Source organism: Gigantopelta aegis, chromosome 4, assembly GCF_016097555.1.
Source record: "Gigantopelta aegis isolate Gae_Host chromosome 4, Gae_host_genome, whole genome shotgun sequence".
In the NCBI taxonomy this organism is placed as follows: domain Eukaryota; kingdom Metazoa; phylum Mollusca; class Gastropoda; order Neomphalida; family Peltospiridae; genus Gigantopelta; species Gigantopelta aegis.
Window position 1 is genome coordinate 14641474 of NC_054702.1, and position 27795 is coordinate 14669268.

Genomic DNA, 27795 nt, shown 5'->3' on the forward strand with positions numbered 1-27795 from the left:
GGGGATGGTGGCCCACTCGGCCTGCAAGGCTGCTGCCAGCTCGGGCAGGGTCTGGGGCTGTGGTTGTCGCTGTCGGAGGCGTCGGTCCAACTCGTCCCATAGATGCTCAATTGGGTTCAAATCCGGTGATATCGATGGCCAAGGAAGGACATCAATGTTGTTGTTCTGTAGGAAAGCCGTTGTGAGACGTGCTGTGTGAGGCCTGGCGTTGTCATGTTGGAACACTGCGTTGGCGTTGGCCATAACTGGAACGATGTGTGGCCGGAGGATCTGGTCAATGTAGCCCTGTGCATTCAGGTTGCCCTGCACGTGGACCAGGTCAGTTCTGCCAGTGTGTGAGATGGCTGCCCACACCATGACACTACCCCCGCCGAATCTGTCCACTTCCTGCACGCAGTTTGCCGCATAACGTTCACCACGACGCCTATACACGCGACATCTTCCATCATGACGTCGGAGCAGAAATCGGGACTCGTCACTGAACCACACCTGTCTCCATCGCAGTTGAGGCCATTGTCGATGAATCTGGCACCACTGCAGTCGGAGTCGACGGTGTTGTGGTGTTAAGATGACACCTCGAACTGGACGTCTGGCACGAATTCCTACCTCACGTAGGCGGTTCCGTACGGTCTGGTCGGATATCCTGCGCAAACCTGGTATTGCTGCGGCTGTGGAGGTGGCAGTAGTCAATCGTTCCCGAAGGTGGCGTACCCGGATGTAGCGGTCCTGCCCGGGGGTAGTGACCCGTGGTCGACCGGATCTAGGGAGGTCACGTGTTGATCCATGTTGCTGGTAACGGTCCCACAGTCTGGAGATGGTGCTTGGGGACACATGGAATGCCCTGGCAACGGCCGTTCCGGATTCGCCTGCGTCTAGTCGGCCGATGGCATTGTTTCTCTGCGGTTCACTGAGACGTGGCATGTCCTGGATTGTCAACTGTCGGCCAGATACAGAGGCCAGGCAAGTGAACACCCTGCACTTTTATACTGTCGGTGTTCATGTTGCACGTGCAGACAACGCACGTGCAGTGGTGACATGGTTTGCACGTGGCTGCGTTTTTGCGAATATTCACATTTTGAAACTTTATTTTACAGTAGCTGCGTTTTATCGAATGTAACCGTGGGAATGTGTTTGGGACATGCAATGACCTTATATTCACAAAGCATGAACCGGTAGGAAACATAAAATCGGAGTTATAACCCATTTGTACCCTTTTGCGTTTCTTTTTTTGAAGAGTATATATATATATATTTCTATTGAGTATTGTCCGAAATATACATATATTTTCTGTATATACAAAATATATATTTATTTTATTTTATTTACTGTTTACTACCATATCTAAGTAGAGAATACTAGACCGCCCTGTATAGGAACGTTCTGTACAGAGCTGTCCTGACTACATATATTTTTTTATATATTTACACACGCAGACGTTATATATTTTATTGAGTATAATCCGAAATATACATATATTTTCTTTATATACAAAACATATTTTTATTTTCTTTACTGTTAATGTGTTTTCCACCATATCTAAATATACTAGACCGCCCTGTGTAGGAACGTCCTGTACAGAACCGGTAAGGTTTTGGTCCCTTATGCGTTCACTGGCTTCCCTCCTACAAAATGTGCCGAACAAACCCTCGTACTTAGAGTATCAGTAAAATCGTTTTCTACGTGAAACGATTACCCACAAAAGTTTCCGATATCCATTGGCTGGATATCGATGGAAGGATAACAAATTTCCTGGACATATGCGATTGGAACAGTTAATAATTGAACAATGGTCGTGTCCTCCCATTGCTTTTGCCCCCCAATTTGCAGATAGGTCTATTTTGGCGAGATTTCGCGAAATCTCGTGGTTTACGTCCTCGAGTAACTCCGCAATGGGCAAATGCGCAGTGGAATGAGAAAGAAGTCTATTTAATAATTATTTCTCTTGTTATTTTATTTTAGAACTGGAGAACCTTGCTTCGCTGAAGATACGAGAAAAGCCTCCATGGCTTTTTACAGGGAAACTGAAGGATATACCAGAAAAAGTTTTGACTATCAACACCGGGAATGTAATAACCATTAATGATATTCCCTACAGCTGGCGAAGACTAAATTCAAGGAAAGGTTGCTATTCAGTGTGTATGGAAGAAACACGTTTTACTTGTATGCGCTACTTGTTCCATACAGATAAGTGTGTCATCATGGGAAAGAATTATGAAAGTATAGGTAAGTAATGTTATTATTTCAACTTGATTTTGGTGTCCAATTAAGGTACAAGCATGTTGTTCTTGACATACATCTTTGTCTTTCGGAACTGGTTGTCCAGGACAGAGCTTAATGATTTGTAAGGGCAGACCCAAGAAATATTTTAGGAGGGAGGCCAAGGCCAAAAGGGCATATAAATCAAGTCAATTAAAATTTGGCATTCGTGAAATGAAAGTGCGGGACGTAGCCCAGTGGTAAAGTGCTTGCTTGATGCATGGTCGGTCTAGGATCGATCCTCATTGGTGGGCCCATTGAGCTATTTCTCGTTCCAGCCAGTGCACCATGACTGGTATATCAAAGGCCTTAGTGTGTGCTATCCTGTCTTTGGGATGGTGCATATAAAAGATCCCTTGCTACTAATGGAAACCCCCGCCTGCTACCGATGCCGGTTGGACTGCTGGTGCTCCCTTGCACCTGCCAGTGCAGGCGGTCTCCTCCCCCCCCCTCCCCCCTCCCCCCCCCCCAACTTTTTGTCTTGGACGAAAAAGCGTGCGCTACAACAGCTTGCTCTGAATGTGCACGTTAAACCCTATGACATGACATGACACTAATGGAAAAATGTAGCGGGTTTCCTCTCTAAGACTAAATGTGAAAATGACCAAATGTTTGACATCAAGATGATGAATAAATCAATGTGACAAATTGTTTAAAAAGAGGGCACATTAATTTTTAGGGAGGAGGACAGGTTCTCCCAGGTTTTCTCTCTTACATCTAACCTTGGTTGGTACTGGGATGTGATCTCAGAACCTACCAGCCTTAGAGCCGATTGCTTAACCCCATTATGGCACCAAGGCTGATAAGGAGCACATGCAATACAAAACATCTTTTTTATCTGAGACACAGAATCTGAAAATCTATTTGGAAAGAAATTATGATGCAGTATTTTCTAACCACAGTTATGTTAAAGTTTCTTGAAGTACATTCAGTTTGTATGATGCAGTTTAAGCCTTTGCCTTTGTGGTCTTGCATCTGACATAATGTGTACTGTATTGTTTACTGTACAGCTGATGTAGTTGGCCTTTTTTTTTGATATTGTAAATCGGGTAGTGTTAGTGAGCATAGAAATATTAGTGAATGTAGCAAGGCCATATAAAACACTAAAATTTCATGACACTAAATTTAAAGAGACATCCAAAAGACACTTCCGATAAACCATTATCTTATTGTTTAGGTGGTGATTAACTGAACACACAACAGTGGTTACATGCTATTGATAATTGAATAAACTATAAGTATAGCAAACAACAATAGTTAGCATGCACACTAAGTGCAATTGTTTTACTAAATTTAATTGTTTGTAAGCTGCATAATGTCAAAATATATCCAAAGTATTCTTTCAGCCTATCTTACAACTTAAGCTTATTTGCTTTATATGTCAGATAAAACCAACCTTATTAAAGTTTTATGTTGCCAATATATCACTTATTTGGATTTGGCTAAGTTTTAAGATTGATAATATTTTATAATTTACTGTATGTATACAGGTATCTGTGTTTGTATGAATGAATGAATGAATGAATTGATTTACTGTATATATACAGGTATCTGTATGAATAAATGAATGAATGAATGCATTCATTCATTCATTCATTCATATTCATTTGTTCATTCTCTCACACATTCAGTCATTTCTTCATTCATTCATTCATTCATTCATGCATTCATTCATTCATTCATTCATTCACTGACTCACTTAAGTTTGACTTTCATGGGAATTTGCCCATATTTTGACAGAGTTATAAATCCTTAAGATATGACAAATTGTTGGATCCAGTATGTATTACTTTAGCAGTACTCTCAGAATGCTTGTTCAATCATTCATGAGTCCATTCATGCACGTATGAATAACTTACAAATTCCATTGATGACTTCTTTTTTTTGTCATGAAGAATTTTGACCTGCTCGTTTTACACATATATTATTAGTCCCCTACTGGTCCAACCGGAGGGACTATAGGTTTGATATCTGTCCTGTCTGTCTATCAGTCTGTCAGACATATAATTATCTGGATGGGTTTTTTTTCATAATGCCTTGAGATATTGAGCTAAACTTTTGTGTATAGCTTTATTATGTACTGTTACAGATCACATTTGACTCTTTTGGCAAGTTACCCATTTTTGACAAAGTTATGGCTTCTGAACTTAGGAGATATGAGAATCTGTTTTCAGACTTCTAGGTTTTTTGGCAATGGCTTAAGATATTGAGCTAAACTTAATATGTGTATAGCTTTATCATGTACTGTTACAGATCAAGTTTAAGTTTCATGACGATTTACACATTTTTCACAGAGTAATGACCCTTTAATTTAGGAGAGACAATAATATGTTGGTCCCAGATGGGGTCATATATTTCTTTAGCAGTACTCTCAGAATGCTTGTTGATATTGATTTTGTCTGACCATTCTTATGTTAATATTTTGCAGAACCAGTTATAGTGCCCAGTCATTCGGTGAATCAGGTGGATCAACTTAAACGAATGGTACACTTGTTGTTCCTGCTTAGATATGTTCAAGGACATCATTCATCAAATTACCAATGCAAATTATGTTGAATTAAATTGCTAAAAAGCTAATTTGAAAATAAAATAAATATAGTCAAATCTGTGTTAAGCAGCCATCAAAGGGCTTATCCAACGTGGCCTTTAAGTCAGGTGGTTGCTTAATACAGGTCGGTTTATACTGTTATATATTCAATTCAAGTTATTTATTTCACAGCCGATTGTTTTCTAAATTTCACACAAAAATAGTGGGGGTTTTGTTATTCCAAAACACTTACTTTTCTTCTTAATGTCAAATGAAACTGAAATTATTTACAAAAAACTTCTATTTTATAATTTAATCATAAATAAACTATACACGTAGAATTCATGTAAAATAATAGTTTATTTACTGAATGGATGAGAGAAAAAATCCATCATATGCAGTCGCATGGGATAACAAAAGTATACCTTTGGTGGTGAAAATGTCCACCACCTCAAGTGTACTTTTTCTGTCCAACATGACTGCATATGATGGAATCTTATAATATACAATACCATCAAAATAATGTGACAAAAATGAAGCACATTTATTTGGGTTAGCATAAAATTCATGACTGTAAAATGTATAATTATGTGTCACTGACTGTATACTTATACACCAATGTTCAGTACTTGTATTTTATTATTGAACACTTGCCTTACAAATAACAAGTGGCTTCCTTTTCCTTTCCTGTACTACCTCTGCCCTGTAAACACTTGAACCTTTACATAAACATCTTTTTTCTGGACATTTCTAAATTTTAATTACAGATCCAGAAAGTTGCAAGTGATGTTGATTCTGTGGAAACTCTGCGCTCTCACAAGGAATCACAGGACAATATTGTTCACGATCTGGGAATAAAGGAAATTGGTACCAAACGGCGCATTGAACTGCTAGCACATACAATTAAAAAATTCAAAAATATAAATCCACGTTTAATAAAAGAGGTATCTCTTATGGACAAAAAGCAGGAAGCATTAGGTAACAAGGTTAAAAACCTAGCTGAGTACCAGAAAGAGATTGCCGGGGCAGTGGCAAGCGTGGCTGATAAGGTCTCCGGTATTGATAAAAACGTACAGTCAGCCAAGGAGTCGAGTGAAAAGATGTCTAAGATGTTGACAGGGGAAGAATTTGCTAATCCTGCTTTTGAAAGGGAGATCACTACAATGCGAAGACAACTGATGGATTTGAAATCCAAAATTGAGGTGACTAGTTCATAGATACTGTAAAATGCAAGCAGTTCGCGGTTTTTAATTTTCTTGGTGTCATGGTGTTTGTTTTTTGTTTTTTGTTTGTTTTTTTAAATTACTAACACGTACAAAACTATATTTTGGTACATAACATTAAATCGACACTAGAGTGGTCAACAGAGGTATACGTAATATTATTCCTTTCTGAGCGACTCCGCTAAGTGCTGCAGCCACATGTCCAGCGACGACCACACTGTGTGTACAATTAATGAAATTAATCCAGGATGTTGTTCAATCAACTCCACAAAGTGTGAAATAAAGACAAACACATGTACTAGTAATCTTGTTTTAATGTTTAAACACTGGTTGTTAAAAACGTCTCACCTCTTTTGTTTTTGTCACTTGTCGATGACATTTTTCCAGAAATTTACAAAACCATTTGTGTCCCTTATTTTGATTGGCCAATTATTATGCACATTATTGCTTAATATCAACACGTATAATCATATAGTTAATTAATAAGAATGTCTGTTCCAAAAATCACCTACATTTATCATTCTTCACAAAAACAGCGTTATGGCAGACTCAATTTTGCAGTGGTTAAAAAAAGTGCGGAAAAACCTGAAACTGTTGGCTTACCTGACCCTTCAACGTGTTTAACGATCGAAAAAGTTCAATCGACACAGGCCTGCCGTTGCCAATGATGCCGTTGATAAATTAAACACTTCTACAAATCGTAAACAAAAACACAGTGAATATAGACTGTATGATGCAGAACAGCATGCCAAAATTGCTAAACAGTTGTTTCTTTTTGTTGTTTTTTTGTTTTTTGTTCTAATGGATTTTATTATTTGCGTAAGTGTAATTTTCACGGCTAAATTAAAAACGCGAAAATTACACATTCATGAATAATACCTGTTTTACAGTACCTTTCTTTTTTCTTTTTAAATACTAATGTCACTCTAATTGTACTTCTTGATAGATAAGGTTTTTTAAGAACAAAGGTTTTTTAAGAACGTAGAATGAAGGATGAAATTTATACCAACCCCCCCCCCCCCCCCCAGCAAAAGATGAAAAACCTTCAGAATTTGTAGTTTAGTGCAACCTGAATATTTTCTTAATTTTATACTTTAGTGAAAAGATCCTACTAAGATCATGTGAATTAATTAATTTTTTCCTGTAATTTTTTTTTAAACCTAGATCTGCTTGGTTATGTTTTTTTTTAATGTGGGCTATTTGTAGTTAACAGATTGGTGTACAACAGCTTTAACTAGACCTCACCGTGAAAACATATTGAAGGGAGTGATTAATTGATCCATTTATAATAATAATTAAAACAATTTTTTTTAATTATAATAATAATAAATTCTTTATTTAATGAGGGTAACTTGGTTAGCTAAATCTAATCTTTCTTGAGACACTAAAAGTAGAATATCAGGTTTTGATATTGTTGTTAGCTGGCGAGGTTTACATAATGTTGTATCAGGTGAGCTTCAGCAAACCAATCTTTCAAGCTATATGTTTTACTTTTTTCTGTGAAAATAAATACAAGTTTACGTCTTACTTGAGGAAGATCTACATCACTGGCTGTCAAGCGTTTCTATGTTGCTACTATTAACATAACTGCTTTATAGTGGTCATGTGACATCAGATGTGTACTGTTCTAATGTAAACATTCTTTGCAGGAGCTACTTTTTTGTTTTTAAATGTTTAATTAAAAATCCAGGCACATTCTGAATGGTGGCAAAGAACGGAGAATTGAAAAACAAAAGGTATGTTCTACATTTATTGCTGGAAATGGATGTTTGAAAAATAAGCAACCAACCCACTGTCATGTGCAGAATTAATTTCTTACTGACCCGATAGCTTTCGCTCATCTTTCTTGTTAATGATGAGGTATGTATGTTGTACCAGTCTTGTTAGTGGTGACATCTGTTTAACTCTGGATGATCTGAGACTTAAAGATGCTCATACTAATTCTGGAGGGATGTACCTTGTCTGTTCGCATGAAATTAATTTTGAGCTTCTACAAACACCATGACCACCAAGAAGTTGTAAGTATGTCAAATATAATAGTGAAAAAGCTGTAATAACCAAAATATTTTACTCTGCATTATAGTTAGGATCTGTGCCATTAACATAGCCTCGTTGTATTAATCCAGATCAACCCTACTCTGATAAAGATGCGGAAAAACCAGCAAGTCCTGGGTCAGGCTCTTGAAGCCATAGATCGCGAGATCACCATTAATGAGAGACGACTGAGTCACATTACTGACACCAACAACGAGTGGGGTGGGCGTCTTATGGAGGAGGAAGAAAACCGTAAAGTTCTCAATGATGCCATTCAGGCTCTCGCCAAAACACTGAAGGACGTCAGAAATGATGTCACGAGACTGCAAAATCCACAGGTAATAAGTCGGATCATTAATTGACATTCAGTAACATAAAGTATGATAATCACTGTTAGTAAATCTGTTTACGAACCATCCCCTGACGCTGTACCTAATTTAAAATAAAATCACAAAACAGAAAAAATCATGTTTAAAATGAATATTAAATAAAAAATAACTAGTTAATGATGTAGAATATAGGCTTTATTCTGTGACAGTAAGAATGGGAAATTTTGCAGGGCTTGTTGAGCAGAATTTCCCATTTGGCCTAAACAGGATAAGCCCATATCCTACATGATTAACTCGTTATTATTTTTATCTTGCAGTCCATAAAAATTATGGGCAAAAGCTATTATTTCTGTTATTTCATCTTCATTGTACGATGATGACCTAGAGGTCAAATGAGCGATTTTGTTCCATATCTATGTACATGGGTCCCAGATTTTCGAAGCTATCTTAGCTCTACGATATCATAAAATCATAACCTATGACAGTTTTATAATATCGTAGTGCTATGATAATTTCAAGACATCATTGGCCAGGCTGTTATAAGTGTATAGCTGTAGATGATTGAAAAAATATCTAAAACCATGCTCAAAATATTTACCTTATTCTCCTTTGGCTAGATGAATTAACATATTGTTTAATTTTAAATCATAATTAAAAGAAGAAGAAAAAATGCAAGGTTTCTAACTGCAAGGTTGTAAACTTATATAATCATTGTTTTTGTTGTTTACCTGTTGTATATAACTGTACCGGTATAGTAGATCTGTGGATAGGATGACCCTTTAACTTGCCTCTCAGTATTTGGTACAACAAAGTTGGTATGATGTATTAGGCCCCCCCCCCCCCCCCTCCCCCCCTCCCAAATATTTTTTTTGTTTCCTATTACATCCTGGAAAAATATAGGGTAGGTAGGTAGGAAAAACATTTTATTTTGGAAAATAATTTTATTTATGGATATTAAATAAAGGTGTTGACTACCGGTATCCAAAATAACCTTTGCATGTATAGAAATGCATTATGCAAACCAACAATACCATTCATCACAGTGTTTTCCCTAGAAATGAAGTAAGGCATGGTAAAGTGACGTTTTGGGGGCATATTTTATGTGCAGTTTTAAATATAAGGGCTTTTTTTACATTATACAATTTTCAAAAGGACAAAAACCTTATGGCCATTTTATTTTTTATATCTATTTCATAACTTAATTAAAAAAAGGAAATATGTAGTACTATCCACATAGGTGTGTTTAAAGGCTTCTTTTTACATGGGCAACTTATAAATTTATAAAAGGCAAGGCATTTTGATTTTGAGGGCAACATGGTGCTAACCTATCTGTGGGAGAGTACATACAAAAGACCCCTTGCTGTTTAATAATAGGCAGACGGTTTACTCTCATACTAACACTTGACTTCTGTACTGGTCCAGGACAGACTTGGTTGAACCTTAATTGGATAGAAACCAGTAAATAAGTTATAACAATTTCTTTTAATGAAAACTGAAAAGAAGGGTTCTATATTTATCTGTCCAACAATAACATTTAAAATTTTTTTATGAATATTATCTTTCCTAGTGTATCTAAAAAATGGTAGACTTACCAATTTTATAATTTGCAATGTTGGTTTTATTCTGTATGCATCCAGTATTAAAGTACACACTTGGTTTGAAGCAATCAATTGGTCCAATGAATAGAAATGCAGTACAAATGCTCAGGATGCTCAAACGAATGTTGAAAAGTAAAGTTTGTTTTATTTAACGACGCCACTAGAGCACATTGATTTTTATCTTTAATATCATTGGCTATTGGACGTCAAACACATGGTCATTCTGACAGTTTTTAGCGGAAACTCGCAAAGTTCCCAGTGACCACTTACAAAAAATAACGAAACGCATTGCGATCTAACTGACATATTTAATCATTTGATTTGGCAGTGAACACCATCAGTATCAGTAAACATTCCCTCCCCTAGTTTATCAGAAGGTCATTAAATTTCTACAAGGCCAGTTTGTCGCTGGAGTAAATCATTAAATGTAGTTATTATTATTATTATTAATTGGAACACCTCGCTACGCTAGATGTAGAGTAAATCGGAAAAGATCGCATATATTCGTGAAAACAATTTTCCGACTCTTCGTCCGATATCTCACGAAAGTTACCGAACTTCAATTTGAAGGGAAGTAACTCAATCAATTGTTAGAAGGAAACATTTCGTGGCTAACGGGTCGCCAATAAAGCTAAATTTGCGACAGTAAAACCACCGATATATGTCAGCAAATCAGAAAACACAGTAGGGTTATCCCCTAAATTACACCAAATTAGTGCTTGTGATAGTTTTGGAATGTTTTCGTGGAAATTGTTGTTATATTAAAAAAACATTTTTGGATATACAAAAAATGTTTTATGGTCGGCAGGTTCAAATTAGGGTCGGTCGGGTAACTGGACACAAACAATATTTTATGATACACCTTACCTGTCTGGAGGGATGAAGCCCAGGCTGCATGGTCGGTCTGGGATCAATTCCCGTCAGTTGGCCCATTGCGCTATTTCTTGTTCTAGCCAGTGCACCATGACTGGTATATCAAAGGCCATGGTATGTGCTATCCTGTGTGAGATGGTGCATATAAAGGATCCCTTGCTACTAATGGAAAAATGTAGTGGGTTTGCTCTGTGAGACTTGTATGTCAAAATTTCCAATGTTTGACATCCAATGGCCAATGATTAATAAATCAATGTGCTCTAACAGTGTCAATGAAACAAAAACAAACCTTAACTTTGCCCCTCAATATCTAGTACAAAAAGGTTAGTACCGCATATTAGCTGACTCACTTTTATGTATATGTTTGTTTTGTGTTTTAAGTCTGCGGATAATGCCGAGACGACAAGCCAGTTACGCACTATGCGGTCTGACCTTGACATGCTGAAAAAGTCCCACGTGAAGCTAAAACAGGATTTGACCTACTCCAGGACAGACCTGTCACGGCTCGTGAAGGATCTGATGAGTGCGCAGGTTTCTTCTCAAGAAACCAAATCTAGTGTTGTGGCCCTGGTGGAAGCCAACAAACGACTCAAGATGGATTACCATGATCAGGAGGCCGATATGGTATTTAGTTTACCTAATTTAATTCAAGAGGATGATTTTGTAGTTAGTTTACTTAAATTTAAACTTTAAGTCAGCAGGCTGGTATGGTATTTAGTTTACCTAATTTAATTCAACATGATGATTTTGTAGTTAGTTTACGTAAAGTTAAACTTTAAGTCAGCAGGCTGGTATGATATTTAGTTACCTAATTTAATTCAAGAGGATGATTTTGTAGTTAGTTTACGTAAAGTTAAACTTTATGTCAGCAGGCTGGTATGATATTTAGTTTACCTAATTTAATTCAAGAGTATGATTTTGTAGTTAGTTTACGTAAAGTTAAATTTTATGTCAGCAGGCTGATATGATATTTAGTTACCTAATTTAATTCAAGAGGATGATTTTGTAGGTAGTTTACGTAGTTAAACTTTATGTCAGCAGGCTGGTATGATATTTATTTACCTAATTTAATTCAAGAGGATGATTTTGTAGTTAGTTTACTTAAAGTTAAACTTTATGTCAGCAGGCTGGTATGATATTTAGTTTACCTAATTTAATTCAAGAGGATGATTTTGTAGTTAGGTTACATTATGTTAACTTTATTTCAAGAGTCGTGTATGGTATTTATAATCCATCCCATCCTACAAAAATTTTTGTTTGTTAATTCCATCATTATTAAAAAATAATTTCCATCATTATTATCACTGATATTCAACATGTCTTCATTATTTCTTATTGATATTCAACACTTCCTCATTATTGGTATTGAACACTTTTTCATTATTTCTTATTGATATTCAACACTTCCTCATTATTGGTATTGAACACTTTTTCATTATTTCTTATTGATATTCAACACTTCCTCATTATTTCTTATTGATATTCAACACTTCCTCATTATTTCTTATTGATATTCAACACTTCCTCATTATTTATGATATTCAACACTTCCTCATTATTTATTATTTGATGTTCACAATTTCATCAACATTTATCTTTGATATTCAACACTTTCTTATTATTTTTCATGGATTTTCAACATTTGTCTAGGACAAACTCTACAAAGTGGTTTTCAAATATCAGCTTTGATTGCAAAAATATTTAATGATGTACATATTGTTAAATTAAATATTAATGTATGAACCTAATGATTAAGTTAATTTTGGCTTAATTTAAAAAATATATATTATTTTGCTTCCAGCGTCAGATGCTGATGAAAATCCAAGTGATGGCTACTGTGTACAAAAATGTTCTGAACTCTCTGCACAACCTTGAGAAGAAGCAGATAAAAGTGATGCATCACCTCGGGAAGTTCGAGAACCAGATGCATCGCTTGTCGGCAGACGTTTTGAACAGCAGGAAGCATCCAGTAAGTTATAATAGGTTTTAAAAACTCTATCTCTTGATTTCCATTATTATGCATACATAACAGAACAGGACAGGTACAGCATAGTGTAGGGTTCTGCCTAAAAAAGATATGAGTTGTGTGAAACAAAACATTGATAACTTAATTTCTTTGCCTTTCAATAACTTGGGTCCATTTTAGCAGTAACTGTATTACCTCACAGTATGACTATACAACATGTTGTGAAGCTCCGTTCACTCAAAAGAAAACAAGCAAACAAGGGTGTTGGCGGAAATGGCTCACCTTGTTTATTAAAGGTTGCCTGTTTATTGTTTGATATTTAGTTTTTGTGAAAATGTAAAAGACATAATAAATAATAATTCTATACATTTATGAATATCTAAAAATTTTAGTGAAGGTGTGGTAAATCCACCGCCAGTATTGATATTACAATAACTGCTGAAGGGATGGAGAGAGGGTGAATTAAATAGATTTTAAAATCTTTTATGACATTGATTTTTTGCTTTGGCTTGCCAAAATAGTCTTCGAGACGAAAGGATTTATTAGCCAATGAGAATTGGTCATTTTTCTTGTTTGTTATCATGTGGGTGCATGAAATTCCACATGTGCATACATGTGCATGTATGTGCAAAATCATTTTAATAATTGGTGTTGTTTGTTTTTTTACAGCTCATACATAATATTCCGCTGATCAAATCAATGAAGAATTTCCAGTTGAAGCTGTTAAAACAGGTGGAGCAGCTGAAGCGAGACCTGTTTAAAATTCGCAACTCTAAGAAACCAGCCCAACGAATACAAGGTGATCACCATTACCTATCTTGTTTCTCCTTCAATTACAGCAGACTAACCATGTGCTCGTATATAATAGCGCAGTGCTGTTTTAATAGTGCTAAACTAAAGGGACCTAATTTACGGAGCCTGTTGACAGGTGTTTAAGTATTGTAGATGTATGAAGTTACATGTGTTTAAGACAAAAAAGAGTCTTTGTACATTTGGGCCAATATGTTTTATTTAGGACCAGTCTAAGGTGCATGCACAATGCTTGACTGATAAAATAAAGTTTTTGTTTTGAGATATTTTATTGATCAGAAAAAAGTAAAAAGGATTGCACAACAGGCAGAGCATATATAAGTGCTTTCCTAAACAAGATGGCCAATGGCATAAAGTATTTAACATAATTAGTATTTATTAATTGTAATAGAAGGTAGAGAGTAGATAGAATAGAAATGGGATAGTTGAGAAAAATTATGATAGTAATGATCCTATTATTGGAGCTAAACCGTATAAAAAAAGTCCAGATATAAACAGAAAAGGAAAGAAACTTAATATGCAATATGCCATTGTTCCATAATTAGTTATTATGGAGAGAAAGGAATGTTTAACAACATTTCAGCTTAATTTAAGCCAGGGTCATTTGGTGTTTAACTTATGGTCAATTTAACACTTGCTTCCAAGGTGATTGAAAGGTAGCTCATTGCCACCACATACACTACTCCTACTACCGGCTTTGGTGGTGCAGTGGTTAAGCCATCAGACTACAGGCTGGTAGGTACAGGGTTCCTAGTGAATAGACATCAAATAATCGTTTATAGGCAGGACAGCATAGTCCACAGTCTTTAATGTTCCAGTTGTGTAGCACTGTCTGGGATTGGAAAAGACACGAAGAATTGACCGAGGTGTGATCGTTGATGCTATAACCACTTAAAGGATTCCACAAATGACACAGCAGTGTTGTTTGTTATTAAAAATAATTAATAAGACTATTATACGTCTTAACAATTATCATATTAATAATTAAAAGTCTTGCTGATAATGTGCAATTATTCCTTTTTAAGTGACAAAAAAAAAGCAGCTGAAAAATTATATGTAAAAACATAGCATGGCTTACCTGCCCTTTACAACCAGCTATGACATCAGAGGGGAAAACATTAAATCGCTTGGTTCGACTGTTTGATGCATTCAAGGTTTCAAGTGTGGAGAAAAGATAGCAAGACGTGGCGATTTCAACAATCAAACATGAAAACCGAGATCAAATAATTCTATCGGTGTATATACATGTAATACATATCTTCAGTAATTATTTATATGATAATGAAAAGCTGGATCGTCAACTAATCCTTCTGTACAAACTGGTGACCTCAATACTAACTAGAGACATGCCTAATGTAATAAAAACTGGTTTCTGAAATGAAGTTGCACAAGTTTTCAGGGATATTAAATGTAAAAGATAAAAAGACTATCATTCTAGGAATTGACCAATGTAGTTTTTGTAGTGTAAATGTTGCTTTTTGGTACACAGCGGGCATTTGTAGTGAGTGGTGTTTTGTGTTGGATCACTGTTTTTATGGACACACATGCAATACAGCATATCATGATCAACTCATTTTATTCATTAATATTAACAAACTAAATAAACACCAGAATCTTCAACCAAGACCTGAATGACTTTGTTTTTGTTTTGCATTCATAAATATTTTTAAAATGACCAGACTGTAGTCCATTTTGTTCTGAGATATAACAGTCATTAGGGAACAAAAGGTTGGTCCCTTCTTTTTAAAACCTCATAACAATTCTAAAAAGTGGCCAAACAACACCATTCAACCATTGTCAAGTTTGATTGACCAAATCATTCCTTCTTTTTTCTCCATGCTCAAATGCATGCACAAGAGGAACCACACAAATTTGTTTTCTCCAGCTGACATCACATATTTGTTTATAATGGGCAGATTAGCCATGCTATGTTTTAGTAATAGTTTTTGCAAACAACAAAACAAAAAAATCAGTAAATGTTAACTTGCAGAAGTAACTTACATATGGTAAATAAACGTGTACGCAATAAATATAAGCAAACAAATGCCAAGTAATCTTGGTATGCTTTAAGTTATATAGTATTTAAATTACTTCGTCTTATGAGAGGTTTTTATATTATTAATATTTTTTTAAATAATAAAATAACAGTAATCATTTTTGTTAAAGGTACACTGTCACTTAGGGTAACCTAAATATTTGGTTAATCTATGCTGATTTTGTTTCATATTGGTATGTAATTTTATTTTTAAAAGACTGAAGTAGCTCTCTTTTTTTTCTCTGCCAGTATTAAGGCACAGAATCAAATCGTCATACAACACTAACAGTTCCTATAGGTAATTTATTAATAAACACAAGATGCCAACAAAATGGCAAACAGGAACACAAGGTAAAATGCACTTGGAAACATAAAAGAAAAAACCTAACCATGACTGCTTTTTTAACAACAATTACTGTATTAGAGGTGCTTGAAAGCTTTTACAGTTATATGTAGGTATACTATAATATTTACTGTTGCTTGATTTCAGTGTCATACAAAGCAAGGAGAAAAAGAGAATTACTGAAGCAACATTCAGCATCACTAGAACACGGAACACAGTCACCGGTTCACCATCAAGCATCACTGGAACATCTACAGATACCAAACATACAAATGGCATCTTCAGAACATGAAAAATCACCAGATGTTAAAGTGGCATCTTTAGAACATAAAACTTCACCAGATATAAAAGTGGCATCCTCAGAATATGAAAAACCACCAGATATAAAAGTGGTGTCCTCAGAATATGAAAAATCACCACATATAAAAGTGGTGTCCTCAGAATATGAAAAACCACCACATATAAAAGTGGTGTCCTCAGAATATGAAAAATCACCACATATAAAAGTGGTGTCAGAACATGAACAATCACCACATATAAAAGTGGTGTCAGAACATGAACAATCTCCACATATAAAAGTGGTGTCAGAACTAGTAAAATCACCATATATAAAAGTAGTGACCTCAGAACATAAAAAATCACCGGATATGAAAGTGATGTCCTCGGAATATGAAAAATCACCACATATAAAAGTGATGTCCTCGGAATATGAAAAATCACCACATATAAAAGTGGTGTCCTCAGAACATGAAAAATCACCACATATAAAAGTGGTGTCCTCGGAACATAAAAAATCACCACATATAAAAGTGGTATCATCAGAACATGAAAAATCACCACATATAAAAGTGGTGTCCTCAGAATATGAAAAATCACCACATATAAAAGTGGTGTCCTCAGAACATGAAAAATCACCACATATAAAAGTGGTGTCCTCAGAACATGAAAAATCACCGGATATAAAAGTGGTGTCCTCAGAACATAAAAAATCACCACATATAAAAGTGGTGTCCTCAGAACATAAAAAATCAGCGGACAAACAACCAGCATCTTCAGAACATGGAACATTTCCGGACGAATATTTGGGGTCTTTGGAACATGAAGATGAACATTCACTGAATATATACCCAGCATCTTCAGAAGATGAAAGATCTGCTGAACACCAAACATCAGTAGACAAACAAGCAACAGACAAAGATAACACATCATCAGAGCACAGTCTGCAGCAACGCAGCTTTGATTTTGACGATGATATGGAAGCTGCCATAGATCGTCTTAGGGCCTTTAACCCTAAAAATAAACTTCCCATATTGGAAGATCCACAAGGGCAAGACTCAAGCCAGATCAGTGGAAAATATTTGAAACGTTTTGGCCTTGTTAATGCCAAGAAAGAAATTTTGAGAAATGACAATCGTCTCAAAGATGGCCAAAACAGAAATGATACAGGACATCATCCAGGTCCTACCAAGCAGAAACCAGCCACCAGTGTTGGGTAAAAATATTGAAGACCAACCCTCTTTGAGGTATGTATGTTTTGTCTAATTAAAATAGACACAGAGACCCTGTTATGTTAAATTAACTCATGTCCAGCAAAAACAGGAGCTAATAGCTATATCTTAAAAATAGGCATACATATTTTCAGCTACAGTGATGTCATAATTAAGTGATAGCACTAACTAGGGTAGTTTGTAATTTTTACTGCTTATTTTTGCACATACACTCAAACATATGCACACATAGTCGTCAACTGATCCCCCACCCTACTATAGTTACAGCCCTGTCGTGTACTAGTCATTTAAACGTTTTCATTTAATGAATTTAATGCATTTTAACAATAAAAAAATCTTATTGAAGAATTTGTGATTGAAACAAAAATATTAATTACGTAGTAAATCAAATGAATTTAGTATCCTGTCTACTCCATCAACAAACATCACAAAAATAATGAAAACTTCAAGCTGTAATACTAAATAGTTAATATCAAATGTACCTTAATCAGTTCTCGCACTGTTGTTTGCCGACTTTGCCAATTGCAGAAAAATAATAAATATTAGTAAAAACTGAATAATAAGTACATTTGAGCATAAGGCTTTACTATGAAGCATGAGATTTTAAAACAAAATATTTTGAATAAAATACTGAATTGGCGAAAAATAAAAAGGAACCCAGGGTAGCCCTGATTAACACAAATATATATTTATTTTTTAGGTAGTACGAGGAGGGCCATGCATTGAGACTATAGATATGGACACTGAACATGGTGCACGTGGAATTGTGATGCTATGTCCATATAGGAGGCCATGTTGTCAATACACCTCAGATATTGACATAATACATGTGTGCTTGTGGTCTATGTATATGTATATATGAGAGGGAGGGAGGGAGGGAGGGAGGGAGGGAGGGAGGGAGAGAGAGAGAGAGAGAGAGAGAGAGAGAGAGAGAGAGAGAGAGAGAGAGAGAGAGCGAGCGGGGGGGGGAGAGCGGGGGGGGGGGGGGGGGGGGGGGGGGGGGGGGGAGGGAGGGGTATATAAATATTTCTTCTGAATTAAAAGAAGAAAACATCTTCATTAATTCTGTTATTTTTTGGTTGTTTGCTTTAAATCTAATTAGAGCATTATCAAAATATTTTTAACCAAAAATGTTTATCAAGACATCCCCCAGTTGCTAATGTCATCTGATGCCTATGATTTGTATTTAATGACAGGCTTGTTTAAAATAATTTGGATGGGTAAATACAATGGTCAGTATTGAAAAGAGATGATATCCAGCTGTCCTGTTAAGTTTTTAAATTTAATTGTTTTATAATTTTAATAACGTTGAGATGAGGGCAGGATGTAGCTAATAGCAGAGGACGTACCTGAACTTTATTATTAGCAGAATAAACATTTTTGAGAAAGAGGGAGTTGGATATGAGGGTGGGATTTCAATGGGATCAGAGGGTGGGGGAAGCCAGTTCACAGCTCCACTTTGGACATCGGGCCCAGTTTTACAGCTTTCCAGACGGTTCGTCCTCTGGACGTTTCGTCCACCGTACAATTTGTCCACCCACCTCGGACAATTCATCCACTTGATTACAACATTTAGACCAATAAATCTAAAATGTTATTTCAGAGCCATTGAAATGGTTAATTATTTTCGTTTTGTGGTAAACTACTAGTATATGAAACAAACTCAATTTTAGTGGCACTATCAACTTGTTATTGTCTGTCTGTGTACTTTATTGATATATATATATTATTAATTTTGAGAGCTTGTTAAAAAAATAACGTCATAATAAATTTGTAAATACAATAATCATAAATTTACTTTAATTGTCCCACTCCCTATTATAATTACAATAATTTAACTATAATAGACTATGTCTATCAAATTGTCCCCATCATACTTGGTAACCCCCCTTCTGCTGCGGGCAAAGCCACTGACGATGTCAGAGATATAGGTATGGGAAAGCTGTTAGGTTAGGTTACAATCTGCACTTCTCTGGCAATTCTCTATTCCACTAAAATAAAAAGTGCCTGTACATTTATTTAGTCCATGGTGTAATGTACGGTAAATAACTAATACCAATATATATATATATATATATATATAATGGACGAATTGCTCTAGAACAATTTTTGGTTGTGGACGAATCGTCTGGAGTTCAACAGTGGACAAATTTTTAGTGGACGAAACGCCCAGAGGACGAATCAACTGCATCCTGTTTTACAAAGTCACCTTAAGTGACTAAGGTAGTGACTGTAACATTGTCCTATGATCAACAGTCTGTTATACTAACACCAGAAGTTACCATGAATAGTTACAATAGATTGTAATCATAACAGAGATCTTGCATATAGTGAAGTGACATTTATAATTACGTTAAAATGTGTACCGGTAATTGTTTCATTGAACCCGTTGTCAATTTTAAGCTTGGTAGCGTAAAACCAACCTTAAGTCCCTAAGTTCAATAGTAAGTAAAATTGTTTCATAAAACGGGGCCTTGCTTCTTATGACCACTGTATTTCAGAATTGGACAGTCTTCAACGATTATACGTTGCTCAATGGATGTGGTTGGATATGTGTTACATCCCTCCAATGCTAATCAGCTGTTACTAGTTACTAACCACTTTATATAACTGTCAAACAAATTCAGTGGAACTGGCCAGACATCCATGCAGATGACTTTATTGTTACAGTGGAGGCAGGGAGTGGGGTGGTGGCAGGGTGTCACTTAAATGTGGCTGCATTTATGTAGTAGTTTTGGTATAAAGTGCTCCTTCTGGCAGTAGCTAGTAGGAATTTCCCTTATTAGCTCAGTTGGTAGAGTGATGGACTCTCACACTAAGAGTCTGTGGTTCGAATCCTCTCAGTGAAAACAACTTACCACTGCTGTTTTTCACAAAGATACAATAACAACACTACTTATTTGTGGGTGGGGTGGAGTGGGGTTGGGGTGTGGGAGGGATCGAGCTCTTAACCACTATGCAAGCTACACTATATATTCATGTTTATTGCCAGTGTACTTTTATAGCATGATCTCTCAGGGAATCAAGTGTTGAGCTCCGTGGTCTAGTGGATAAGCTGCTGAACAATCAAGCTGACGACAGTGGTTCAAATCCCGTCAAAGCTGGCATGCACATTCATTCATCTTTCTCATCTATCACCCTCTGCCTATCATTCTCATTATCTTAATATAAAAAAAACTTTCCAATTTCTCCCACGATTTCAATCTGTTTTGACCCTTTCTGTCAATTTCCTCCGACTCTGTCTTCTGAGCTGTCCACACCATCGCCTAACTGTCTCAACTTCGTCCACGGGTGCAGTCTCTGTGTATATCCCTGCACCCACCTGGCATCCTCGTCCTCTGCCGCTAATAAAGCTGGTCTGACCCACGGCACTAACTAACGACCGCCGGTAGTAGGGGTGCATAGTAGGTGGTTACAAGTGCCTCTTAACAATGCCAGAAGTAACTACTGAACACTCCCTGAAGTGGTCAGACTAAGCCAACAGCTAAAAGCTGATGGGGAATAGGTGTGTGGCACAGATAGCCACAAGAGACAAGCACATGTCGCGGTTGGAGAGACAAGGACTGGGATGTGGAGGTGGACAGCGAAAGAAGTTGAAAGATAGGAGGAGTTGCCAGATCGGGAAGAAATGAGATGGAATTCAAAGGAGAGAAAGGAAAGGGGGCACTGGGATAAAAAAAAAAAAGTGCCCAGCTGTGGCTAAAACATTTTGAAAAGGCAGCACAAATTATCAACATGCATTCTCATCCATCCATTCTGACTACCCCATTGGTGGGTCCCTTGGGCTATTTCTCATTCCAGCCAGTGCACCACGATTGATATATCAAAGGCTATGTGCTATCCTGTTTGGGATGGTGCATATAAAAGATCCCTTGCTGCTAATCAAAAAGAGTAGTGCATGAAGTGGCCACAGCAGGTTTCCTCTCTATATATCTGTATGGTCCTTAACCATATGTCCGACGCCATATAACCATAATTAAAATGTGTTGAGTGTGTCGTTAAATAAAACATTTCCTTCCATCTTTTACACTGTAATACAAGGAACATTTTGTTTTCAAAATTTTTATTAGACATTTCTAGTCAACTGAAAATCGATTAACCCCAAAAATTGTGTAGCATTTTCTAAAACTTGCATAGCAAATCATGATGTGAAGGGTCTAATCTAGCCGGCGAAATGGAGGGGTTTTGTTTGCTGGTAATCTGCTCAAGTCGCTGTTATTAGCAGGAATAAGAAGTCAAAGTCACAATACTATTTTAGATCTAATCTGATTTCAAAAACAAAATCACACAACAGATGTCAAGAAACGAACTTGTTTAGTGTCAAAGCTCACTTAACACCTGGTTGGTCTGTTGTTTTACTTTAGTGCCAGACTATACAACAACGCATGCCCGATACCGCGCCATATGCAGTGACCAGCCAAGCCATGGAAAGGATATGATTTTAAAGTAAACCGTAACATATGTATGTGTAATCATAACCTGAATATTACAAAGTGACGGGGTCTGGTTGGCAGAGTGTTTTGTGCTGAGTCCATATCTGAACAGAGCAGTGCCATTGTAAGAAGTGAAGCAGAGCAGTTGAGGATATAATAGCATTTTTCGTATTCAAGCAGCATATCTTTATAACTTAAAATTATACATTTACACGCAACAATAGAGGGAAAGGCTCGTGCAGTTTGCAATTGAAGACCAAAAAACTGCAGGATATCTTGTGGATTCATGAAAACTATATATTGAGTTTACCTGGCTTTCTAACCAGTGACTCCTGACTCCCCACTATAGAAGTGTAAAAAAAAAACCCAAATGTATCAGTATTCAGTTTTATTCTCTGTAAAATTCAGGGGCGGTATGTAGCCCAGTGGTAAAGTGCTTGCTCGATGCGCGGTCGGTCTGGGATCGATCCCTGTCGGTGGGCATATTGGGCTATTTCTCGTTCTTCAGCCAGTGCACCACGACGCATATCAAAGGCCGTGATATGTACTACCCTCTATGTGAGATGGTGCATATAAAAGATCCCTTGCTGCTAATCGAAAAGAGTAGCCAGTGACAGCGGGTTTCCTCTCTCAATATGTGTGGTCTGACACCATATGACCGAAAATAAAATGTGTGGAGTTCGTCGTTAAATAAAACATTTCCTGTTAAATTCAATGGGCCGATTTCATATGTCTGGGTTTCGTAACACCGGGTTATATGAAAACCTAGGTTTAACATTGGTTTACGTAAAACGCAGAAAAGCTTGACCTAGACCTGCACCTGTGGTGCATTTCACGTGTGTGTTTTACCCGTGTTTACAAAACCACGCTTTTTGCATGGGTTACCCGCAGATCTGGAAAGGGACATAAGCGATGGATAGCTTACACTTCATCACTTTATAGTTGAAACTCGGTACCGGTATTTATTAGCATTCACATATGAGATGGGGGATCAGCAACCTCCCCCCCCCCCCCCCCACACACACACAGTGGAGCAAACCCTCGTATTCGGGCAAAAATTATGGAATTGTTTGGCCAAAATGAGCTGGCCTGAAAACGTTTTACCATGTATTTCCATCATTCTACTCGCAATATTAGTTATAATCCATGTAAAATGTCATGGGCAGATCCAAGGGGGGGACCAGGGGGACGCGTCCCCCCCAAAAATTGTTCAAGTGCCCTCAAAATGTCCAAGTGCCCTTTTTGTTTGTAGATTTTTTTTTTTTTAAGTAAACAATAATTATATTGTAGATAAATGAAATCAAGATTTTCGTGTACATGCGCAAGCTTGCAGATATGTGTCTGTGTTATTGAGTCTCAATGGGGCCCCATTGAGGTTCTAACGCGAGTGACGCCAATTTACTTCATTATTGCTAGTATATTATGACGTAGAACTGTAGGAATTCATATTAATTGTAAATATCAAAACTTGTAGTAAGGTGCCCTTTTGACGAGTCAATGTGCCCTTCTTTTTTGGTCCCCCCCTAAAAATATTTCCTGGATCCGCCCATGAATGTGTACAGAACCCGACATAGCTGGGTTTTTTTTTCATTAGATGTATGACACTGGTGACCTGGTCATCACCTAGGAGCAACTAATCGTATATCTTGAAATTGTCAACACACGTACATGTGTAAACAACCATGTGTTATAAAAAATAACGTATCGTGTTCTCACTAAAGGGTGTGTAAGAAAGTGGTTTACATCGTTTCTATACATAAATAAAGGCGTTTAGAGAAAAAATAGCTGGGGTAATAAATAAAATAATAAACAATATACCAGTTATTAGCAAATTTATGTCCCTCATCAAATATAATTTCATTTAGGACATAAATTTAATAATAACTGGTACCTCGTTTATGATCCTCTATATATTTCAGGCGCTTTGTTCGTTCGCTACGAACATGGTGGATATTTGTTGTGTGAAAGGGTGGATCTATTTATACAGTCGTGCTAAAAAAAAAAAAAAAAAAAGGCAAAAGGGCATCTTGTATAAAAGGGGGTCGAACATCCCGACCCCCCTCCCCCCTTTATCCAGTATGTTCACATTTCATGGCTCTGGGATACTGATGTAAAACACGATTTTGCTGCTGAAATTATCCATGAAGAAAGGTTACTTTGAGCAAACCCAGCGAAAAACCACATCAAGAGCAGGTTTAAAAAAGCAATACAATTGTAACCCAGTGTTAAACTAGGGTTATTGAAAACCAGACATATGAAATGCACAGTAAACATGGCCCAGGGTTTAACCTAGGTTTAACCCATATGTTTCCAAAACCCACCGATAACCCAGACTTATGAAATCGGTCCAATGTTTTTATAATTTAATCCCCAATATCTGCACAAATATTTTGAACTATTATGCAATACCGTTATTTTATTCAACAAAATATTTTCAAATACAGTAACAAATTTAACTTCAGTTTTGTACGGATTATGTAGGTAAATACATAGGCCAAATACATCGACTGTTTCCATGTTGAAGTAATCTGCAGTAATTTCTGCATTGAGGACATTTATACGAATGGTGAACGGTCTAGTAAAAGAATAACGTACACTTCCTCCTTTAAATCCAGAGCTCCGTAAATTCCGTTTGATTGTTAGTCTTAAGTTGTGCTTTATATTCACAGTCTTATTCCCCATAATTCAATAAATTTATTAAAATATAAATATAATAATTGAAAAAATAAATTAATAAAAAATAAATCCGGTCGGTGACAAAAAATACGATATTAAAAGGTAGTTATATTTATGATGTATATACATTGCGGCATTTTAAGGGATGTAATTGGACCAACAATATGGCGGGGAGTTGCATATTCTGGAATGCTGAATAAGAAAAACAATTAAAAATAAATGTAATTAACTTCATGATAAGCAAACATGATGGCGGAAAATATTATACGATGTTAAATGCATGTGAACAGTAGGACAAACACATCATGTGCGATGTATGTTCAGATGTGCTCGTGCTTCTTGAAAACCGTAAGTGAAAAAACAACTATTCGCACTCGCTCGTACTGAGTGACTAGTCTAATGACCAAACTGAAATATTGTATCCAAATGTATGTTATATCAAGCTAAACTGTAGGCCTCTCGTTTGCTTTTTAACCGTTAAAAGAAAATCGATATGATTACGTAACACGAAGAGAAAATGTTTCAACATCCCTATCTTCGCTTCATTTTTGATATTGCTTTTTAGTTTTGCCGTTTTGTTTTTAAAAATATTGTTAATTAGTTGGATTTTTTTTGTTTTTATCTTTGGAATTATCATTTTTAAATTATGAAGTTTCTAATTTTTGGAGTGGAATAAACTAAATAATATTTGGTAAAACACGACCATTCCCATTTCTTAAAGGGACGCGTATACCCTAGTTTTTAAACACTAAGCAGGGCATAAAATTTTATTTTATCAGACAAATGATATGTCGTTCGTGTGGTTTTTGTGTTTGCACGAATGATTTTCTTGAGTGGTTCAGATACAGATGTCGTGAGATGAAAAGGTTAACCGGCAACGGTAATCAAATGAGAATCTAAGATGGGCGATTTTCGTAGCTTTTCTCCAAATTCTTATCATAAATACTAAATTATTATTATTTGGTATGCAGGGACTAACTTGAAAGCTGCCATTTACATTTCAGCACACTACCCCATAGGTTCTGTTACGTACTTGGCGCCAAACAATAGTCTGAACGAAACAGGGATTAGTAGACTAGCCACGTGGACATGCAAACAGCGCTTATTCACACCGTGAGGCGGATCAACTGAACAAAACTGGTTGAAAATGTTTGGTTCTAAAAATCGCGATAGTATTAGAAAAAAAAAGATTTCGCCAAACCGAAAATTCTTTCGCAATATTTTTTTTTTCTCGCATTATTAGTTGAATATATATGAGTTACCTGGTATTTGTTTATATTTTATCATACATTTTAATAATAAAAAAATGTATTCATGTTCATGTACTTTTTATTACGGCATAAAATATCAGTGTTTTTTGTGTTGTCAGTTATACAATTCACTTGATATTTTATTGGATATATCAATTCATCTTCAGATGTGGACTCTCCTACATTCCTAATGGACTCTCAAAATATAAGGTCATGAGTCCATGGACTCTCAATATTTTTGGATGAATGAGAACCCTGAACCACACAGGTGTCAAAAAGTAAATACATATACAGAACTTCACATACGTTTTTTTTGCTTCCTATTTATTGCACAAGTTTATTGTGCGCAAGAATATTTACCACGAGATCTAGTTTCACTACGGATAGCCACAAAATTGTCCGTACATACGTTGCATATAACTACATAGTCACCATTCTCGTTTGTATTAACTGCGAAATCGTTGGAAAACCACAATTTTTTGAACGTTTTTTTCACTAACGGTGTCCGTTTTTCGTTTTTCGCAATAGGTCCTTACATTATACAACTCTATAAATAAATGCCTGGCTAAGATGATGTCACTTTTTAATAAATACTCGTAAACCGCTTTAATTTCCAAACCGCATATTGTTTTCCACACGTAGCGAAATGATCAAAGGGAACGTGAGACTATGTTACTAAATGTTATTGACACTTCTAATGACAGTGCCGACTTTGTGATTGACTGCGATGTCGAGTTCAAACGGATACATTGGTTTTTTTCTCACACCTGCAATGCTAGGCCCGTTTTCTTATTATTTTATTCCAAAAATAGTTATATTAGCCAAAACACGTCAGTTTATATTTTCTGAAGAGCGATTATATTTTTTGCACGAATGATCTGTCGTTCGTGTAGATATTGGTTTTGCATAACCGACAGACAAACGACAAAATCGTTCGTGCCAAATGTTATGCCCTGCTAAGGCATATTTTTTTACTATTGTAGCCATTTTTGATAACTGAAATCACACTTAATTTAGATTTTATGATTTAGATTATCAATTTCCATACATTCAAAGAGTTTTTGGTCATCCTGGTGGTTTTAACATCACAAAATACCTTTCTGAGTTTCTGATATTTTTAAAAACGCACGTGCGTCTGAGAAGTAACAGTTATGAAGTCGAGTTTTAGTCTATTTTAGAGGGTATTTCACCATTTCAAAGTCATAGACTCATGTTTCACTGAATTGTAACTTTATTCAAATGTGTTACAGGTTTGTAGATTAACTAAACTTAGTGTTCATTTTCACGGGTTGAAACTAGGGTATGTCCCATTAAAGAAATTTACTTTTAATTCATGGACCCATAGATCTATAAATATTGTCAACGTCCCTAACTGTGTTATGCTTCCAACTCCGTTCACTCTGTTTTCTCATGCACAGTTCGCATACTTAGCGTCTGATTTGTTGTCGTCTGTTTGTCGTTCATTTGTGAGGTTTTTCTTCACACTTCTAGAACATTTTCATTGACAATAAAGTTCAAACAAGTAAGTATCTAAATACAAAACTTTACAAACCCCTTATTCCTTAAAATTACCGATATCGAGTCCACATGACTTGTAGATGGGCCATTACATGGTATTTGGTCCATGGGTGTGGAAATTTCACAATGATCTGTTAAACTAAGTTTTTATTATAGCTTTAAGTTAACACCCTTAAGCACATATAAATATACTTTTATTGCCAATTTACGTTTGTTTTATGGGTTTTAATGACAGTTTTATTTCAAAAAATATGTTTGGTAAGCCAGGACGTGACATTTGTTTTTTGGTAATATTTCATTAGTGTTATGTCAAATTTAAAAATTGGGTATCAGGACATCATATCTAAAATATACTGCATATAAAAATACTACTTTGCCTTCTTTCATATCATAATTAGTATATTAAATTATTTTTC

The 27795-nt window shown here is 36.1% G+C and overlaps 2 protein-coding genes across 5 annotated transcripts in view; both read left to right on the plus strand.

The window, feature by feature from the left end:
• Positions 1-18377, plus strand: part of LOC121372694 — a 56854-nt gene extending 38477 nt beyond the window's left edge. For both annotated transcript variants that reach the window (XM_041499155.1, XM_041499156.1), the window contains exons 14-22: positions 1960-2223; positions 4685-4740; positions 5551-5985; positions 8133-8378; positions 11222-11464; positions 12642-12809; positions 13476-13605; positions 16142-17517; positions 18203-18377. In XM_041499155.1, the coding sequence (XP_041355089.1) occupies positions 1960-2223; positions 4685-4740; positions 5551-5985; positions 8133-8378; positions 11222-11464; positions 12642-12809; positions 13476-13605; positions 16142-17490 (2891 nt within the window). In that variant the 3' untranslated portion in view covers positions 17491-17517; positions 18203-18377. The remainder of the gene's footprint in view (positions 1-1959; positions 2224-4684; positions 4741-5550; positions 5986-8132; positions 8379-11221; positions 11465-12641; positions 12810-13475; positions 13606-16141; positions 17518-18202) is intronic.
• Positions 18378-24785: 6408 nt separating this feature from the next.
• The window catches only part of LOC121372695 (ubiquitin carboxyl-terminal hydrolase 34-like), a 104918-nt gene continuing 101908 nt past the window's right edge, over positions 24786-27795 (plus strand). For all 3 annotated transcript variants that reach the window (XM_041499157.1, XM_041499159.1, XM_041499160.1), the window contains exon 1: positions 24786-24959. In XM_041499157.1, the coding sequence (XP_041355091.1) occupies positions 24917-24959 (43 nt within the window). In that variant the 5' untranslated portion in view covers positions 24786-24916. The remainder of the gene's footprint in view (positions 24960-27795) is intronic.